The sequence below is a fragment of the Pan paniscus genome, chromosome 19 (assembly GCF_029289425.2).
Source record: "Pan paniscus chromosome 19, NHGRI_mPanPan1-v2.0_pri, whole genome shotgun sequence".
Taxonomy (NCBI): domain Eukaryota; kingdom Metazoa; phylum Chordata; class Mammalia; order Primates; family Hominidae; genus Pan; species Pan paniscus.
Window position 1 is genome coordinate 80,489,481 of NC_073268.2, and position 6,615 is coordinate 80,496,095.

Below are 6,615 nucleotides of genomic sequence, written 5' to 3' on the forward strand. Positions count from 1 at the left end.
CTGGGGTTCAGGCAGAGCAATGTTGAGTTAATGGTTAACAGAGAGAAAATAAAAGAAGCTGATTGGCTGGAATAGGAACGGCAGAGAGAAGATCAAAGGGCCCCTTAAACCATTTGCACTAAGGCAGGATCTACCCCTCTAGGATTCCAGGGTGACGCTAATGCCTGAGATTACATCTTCATCTTATTCCTAAAGCTCTGTTATTTTCTGTCTTTTTTTTTTTTGAGACAGAGTCTTGCTCTGTCGCCCAGGCTGGAGTGCAGTGGTGCAATCTTAGCTTGTTGCAATCTCCACCTCCTGGGTTCAAGCTATTCTTGTGCCTCAGCCTTCTGAGTTGCTGGAATTATAGGCGTGCACCACCATGCTCAACTAATTTTTGTAATTTTAGTAGAGACAGGGTTTCACCATGTTGGCCAGGCTGGTCTTGAACTCCTGGCCTCAAGCGATCCACCTGCCTCGGCCTCCCAAAGTGCTGAGCCACTAAGCCGGGCCAAGCTCTGTTATTTTCTCACTGGGTACTGCCAGTATGAAGAGCCAGAGATGGCAACTGTCTGGGTGAGAGGTCTGACCAGATGGGAAGGAGCTGAAGAGATTCTTCAGGCTCTGCTGGGAAGCTTTCAGCCAGACAGGGTCCCTTCCCTGGAGTCACCCTCACCAGCGACTTAAAGAATGGGAAATTCTCCTGGGCTTGTACACATGGGCCCGTCAGGCCAGGCTGCTGGCCCTGGAGACTTTGTGAGGGGCTAAGCCTGCCCTGGTGAGGAGGCCAAGGGGGCTGTGAGCCTGGGCTTTCCCTGCCCTTCCTTAACAAAGACCATCGCCCTCCCACCCTCTGAGTAAGGGGGTCAACACACAATTTTGCAGCAGCAAGCAGAGTGGAAATGCTTCTGTCTGACTCAGTCTACCTCCAGCTGAGTGCCCTCAACTCTTCTACTCAGACTTTCCCTTTCAACCCACCAACCCTTCATCCTTCCATAGTGTGCTCAGTAATGGATGTTGAGTGACTGAGAAAGTCCTAACTCGCAATGAGCTCCATTCACTGATAGATCTTGACATTTCATGATGACAGTTTTTTTTTTTTTTTTGAGACAGGGTCTCACTCTGTTACCCAGGTTGGAGTGCAGTGACACGATCTTGGCTCACTGCAACCTCCATCTCCCAGGCTCAAGTGATCCTCCCACCTCAGCCTCCCAAGTAGCTGGGACCACAGGCACCTACCACCATGCCCAGCTAATTTTTGTATTTTTCGTAGAGACAAAGTTTTGCCATGTTGCCCAGGCTGGTCTCAAACTCCTGAGCTCAAGCAATCCACCCACCTCAGCCTCGCAAAGTGCTGGGATTACAGGTGTAAGCCACCTTTTTTTTTTTTTTTCTTAAAAAAAAAATCTTTTGCTGGGCACGGTGGCTCACGCCTGTAATCCCAGCACTTTGGGAGGCCGAGGCGGGTGAATCACCTGAAGTCGGGAATTTGAGACCAGTCTGGTCAACATGGTGAAACCTCGTCTCTACTAAAAATATAAAAATTAGCCAGGCTTGGTGGCTCAAGCCTGTAATCCTAGCTACTCGGGAGACTGAGGCAGGGGAAACATTTGAACCCGGGAGGCGGAGGTTGCAGTGAGCCGAAATCGTGCCACTGCACTCCAGCCTGTGTGACAGTGCGAGACTCCTTCTCAAAAAAAAAAAAAAGAAAAAAATTACCTTTTATTTGAGACAGGGTCTTGAACTCCTGGGCTCAGTGATTGTCCTGCCTCAGCCTCCCAAGCATCTGGGATTATAGGCAAATGCCAGCACACCTGGCCCTTTCTTTTTTAAAACAGGTGTCTGATTTCCCACCTCCATTCCTTCCACAGCCCAGAGAGGTAGGACATCATCTCTTCAGTTTTCTATCTACTCACAGGTTTGATCTTTAACCTCTCAAGAACAATAAGCCAGAGAAACAGAGATAAGCGTTGAGTTGGGATTCAAGTTTACTTCAGCTGTTTCTGCCTGATCCACACATCCTAGGGCTCCTTCTTAAGTAGTTCCTTGCAACTTAAAGTGTATCCAAAAGTGATACTCCCTTCTTTTTTTTGAGACTGAGTCTTGCTCTGTCGCCCAGGCTGGAGTGCAGTGGTGTGATCTCGGCTCACTGCAACCTCCGCCTCCTGGGTTCAAGCGATTCTCATGCCTCAGCCTCTCGAGTAGCTGGGATTACAGGTGCCCACCACCATACTCTGCTAATTTTTGTATTTTTAGTAGAGATGGGGTTTCACCATGTTGGCCAGGCTGGTCTCCAACTCCTGACCTTAGGTAATCCGCCTGCCTCAGCCTCCCAAAGTGTTGGGATCACAGGCGTGAGCCACTGTGCCTGCCTCCTTTTTTTAATTTTGAAAATTTCAAGCTTTCAGAAAAGGTACAAGAAATAGTACAATGAACACTTGTATATCCTTCACCTAGATTCATTTGTTGCTAGCATTTTGCCCATTTGCTTTATCTCTCCTCCTCTGTGTTTGTACACACACACACATACACACACACACACGCAAACATTTTTTAAAAATTATTTTAATTTTTGGCCGGGTGTGGTGGCTCATGGCTATAATTCCAACACTTTGGGAGCCCGAGGTAAGCAGATCACTTGAGGCCAGGAGTTCGAGACCAGCCTGGGCAGCCTGGGCGAAACCCCGTCTCTATAAAAAATACAAAAAGTAGCCAGGCATGGTGGTATGTGCCTGTGGACCCGCTACTCAGGAGGCTGAGGTGGGAGTATCACTTGAGCCAGGGAGGTTGAAATTGCAGTGAGCCAAGATCTCACCACTGTGCTCCAGCCTGGGCAACAGAGTGAGATCCTGTCTCAAAAAAATTATTCTGGCCAGCCACGATGGCTCACGCCTATAATCCCAGCACTTTGGGAGGCCGAGGCAGGTGGATCACTTGAGGTCAGGAGTTCAAGACCAGCCTGACCAACACGGTGAAACCCCGTCTCTACTAAAAATACAAATTTAGCCAGGCATGGTGGTGCGCGCCTGTAATCCCAGCTACTCGGGAGGCTGAGGCAGGAGAATTGCTTGAACCCAGGAGGCGGACGTTGCAGTGAGCCGAGAACACACCACTGCGCTCCAGCCTGGGTAACAGAGTGAGACTTCCTCTCAAAAAAAAAAAAATTATTTCAATGTTTGCTAAATATTTTGAAAGTTAGTTGCAGGCATCATATTTCTAATATTACTTCACCATGTATCCCCTAAGAATGAGGACATTCTATATAATTACAGTATATTATCATGCTTGAGAAATTTAACATTAGGCTAAGCACAGTGGCTCATGCCTGTAATCCCAGCACTTTGGGAGGCTGAGGCAGGTGGATCACTTGAACCCAGGAATTTGAGACCAGCCTGGGCAATATGGCGAAATTTTGTCTCTACAAAACTTACAAAAAATTAGCCAGACATGGTGACGTACACCTGTGGTCCCAGCTACTCGGAGGCTGAGGTGGAAAGATTGCTAGAGCCCAGGAGGTTGAGGCTGCGGTGAGCCACGATCATGCCACTGCACTCCAGCCTGGATGACAGGGCAAGACACTGTTTCAAAAAAAAAGAAAGAAAGACATTTAACATTAATACTATATTGTGATATATATTCCATATTCAATTTTCCCAATTGGCCCAATTATGTACTTGACTAGTTTTTTTTTTTTTTTTTGAGTTGGAGTCTCGCTCTGTTGCCCAGGCTAGAGTGCAGTGGCGCGATCTGGGCTCACTGCAATCTCTGCCTCCTGGGTTCAAGCAATTCTCCTGCCTTAGCCTCCCGAGTAGCTGGGATTACAGGCACCTGTCACCATGCCTGGCTAATTTTTGTATTTTTAGTAGAGACAGGGTTTCACCATGTTGGTCAGACTGGTCTCAAACTCCTGACCTCAGGTGATCCACCCACCTTGGCCTCCCAAAGTGCTGGGATTACAGACATGAGCCACCGTGCCTGCCCTTGAATAGCTTTTTGAACAGATTGCATTTAGCGGTTCAGACCCTTTGGTCTCTTTTAATCTAGAGCAGTTTTTCAGACCATTTTGATCTTTTCTGACATGGATATTTTTGAAGAGTCCAAGCCAATTGTGTTAAAACTATAATTATTTTATGCTATTTGAATTCTACACGTGATCTTGGTCCTAGAGTGTAAATTTTATCTATGCTGCCACCAGGTGGCGCACTTGGTAGGTCCTGGTCCTCAAAAACCCTTGTGAAAGGGCAACTTAAGGCAAGAAAACTCGTTTTGTCTCAATCAACTAAGGCTGTTATTTGGTAAAGCATATGATGTTGGCAGTGCCCATATATTTATAAAGGCATGTGGTGTCTTTTCCATAATCTGGGGATCTTGCTAATTAGGATTATAGTTTGGTAGACCTGTAATGGGTCCCAAGACTCTACCTTTCTTTTTTTTTTTTTGAGACAGGGTCTCACTCTGCCACCCAGGCTGGAGTGCTGTGGCGTGATCACGGCTGACTGCAGCCTCAAACTCTTGCGCTCAAGCGATCCTCCCACCTCAGCCTCCCAAAGTGCTGGTATTACAGGCATGAGCCATTGTCCTGGCCAAGGTTCTGCATTTCTAACAATGGCCAAGTGATTGTGATGCTGCTGATTTGAAGAGCATGCTTTGAGTAGCAGGGGTTTAGAACAAGCCTATGAAGAACTATAATCTATTTACAATTAGTGGTTTCTGTTCTTGAGACAAAATCTCACTCTGTTGCCCAGGCTGGAGTGCAGTGGAGCCATCACGGCTCACTGCAGCCTTGACCCCTGAGGCTCAGGTGATCCTCCTGCTTCAGCCTCCTGAGTAGCTGGGATCACAGGCATGCACCACTACACCTGGCTAATTTAAAACATTTTTTGGAGACAGGATCTCTGTATGTTCCCCAGGCTGGTCTCGAACTCCTGGGCTCAAGGGATCCTCCCATCTTGCCCTCCCAAAGCGCCTCGACCTCCCAAAGTGCTGGGATTACAGGCATGAGCCATCATGCCTGGCCACTATTTTTTATATATATATATATATATATATATATATATATATATATATATATATATATATTTAAACAATTTTGGCCCCCACAGTGGCTCATGCCTGTAATCCCAGCGCTTTGGGAGGTCAAGGCGGACAGATCACTTGAGGTCAGGAGTTTGAGGCCAGCCTGGCCAACGTGGCAAAACCCCATCTGTACTAAAAATACCAAAATTAGCTGGGCATGGTGGTGCATGCCTGCAGTCCCAGCTACCAGGGAGGCTGAGGTAGGAGAATTGCTTGAACCCGGGAGGTGGGGGTTGCAGTGAGCCGAAATCACGCCACTGTGGTCCAGCCTGGGTGACAGAGCAAGATTCTATCCCACCCCCCCCAAAAAAACAAACAAACAAACAAACAAAGCAATTTTATAACTTTATTTGGTATATTTGATGATTAGCAGTTAGTTCACATTCACACCGACTGTAGATTTTTTTAAAGTGGTAACAGGTACGTAGGCAACCGAAGTGTAGAGCTTGTTTGGTAAATCTTTATCTTCATTACATTTTCTGGACAACCGAACATGGATACAGTATGAGACGTTGCTTATTCCTTTGGCCCAGACAGCTTTGTTGAGCCTGGTATCAAAGTGTGCATCTGGAGTTCCCATCTCCTTCAGGGCAAGTTTCCGGAGCTCTTTGAGTGCCTGAGGGGCACGCTTCTTGAAGCCCACTCCATGAATGCACTTATGAATGTTGATGGGGTATTCTCGGGTCACCATCTCGTTGATGGCGGAATGACCCTTCTTCTTCTCATCACCCTTCTTTGCAGGAGCCATTCTGCCGGGCCCAAGTTGGAAAGGAAACTGGCCACTATTCTTACATCATAATCAGTAGTAAAGCTAGTCTCATCTTCCACTACTTCCCCTCTTCCTCCCTCTACTCCAGCCCCTTGGCCTTGCTTCTTTCCCAGAGGGCCTCGACCCTAGCTTTCCCTTCTGCCTCGCATGCCATTCCCCCAGATATCCTTCTGCTTGACTAATTTCCTTGTCTCCTGCAAGTTCTTAGCTCAAACCTTTCTTTTTTGTTTGTGTTTTGTTTTTGAAACAGGGTCTTGCTCTGTCACCCAGGCTGGCATACAGTGGCGTGATCATGGCTCACTATAGCCTCGACCTCCTGGGCTCAATTGATCCTCCCAAGCCTCCATAGTAGCTGGGACTACAGGCATGCATCACCATGCCCAGCTAATTTTTGTATTTTTTGTGGAGACAGGGTTTTGCCATGTTGCCCAGGCTGGTTTCAAACTCCTGAGCTTAAGCGATCCACCCACCTTGGCCTGTCAAAGTGAAAATTCACTTTCTTGATGAGGCTCACCCAGACCTCCTTATTAAACACTGCTGCCTCCCCCACCCCCTCACCCCCTCCCTTAACTTGCTTGATTCTTTGTTTCCTCCAGCCTTCTCCACCTTCTCACATATCATATAATCTACCTCCTGCGTTTATTGTTTATTTCTGTCTCCCCCTGCTAGAATCTAACTTCCATGAGGGAAGGGATCTTTGTCTGTCTATTGTCTTCACTGATATTTTCTGAGCACTTAGAACAGTGTCTGCATATAGTAGGTGCATATGAAATATTTGCTGAATGAATGAA

At 47.1% G+C, this 6,615-nt stretch overlaps 1 protein-coding gene across 1 annotated transcript; it reads right to left on the reverse strand.

Moving 5' to 3' along the window:
• Window positions 1–5,428: 5,428 nt before the first annotated feature.
• LOC100976860 (large ribosomal subunit protein eL31-like) lies at window positions 5,429–5,821 on the reverse strand. Its single transcript, XM_034941510.3, has one exon. The coding sequence runs from the start codon at window positions 5,801–5,803 to the stop codon at window positions 5,429–5,431; it is 375 nt and encodes a 124-aa protein (XP_034797401.3). The 5' UTR covers window positions 5,804–5,821.
• Window positions 5,822–6,615: the final 794 nt, after the last annotated feature.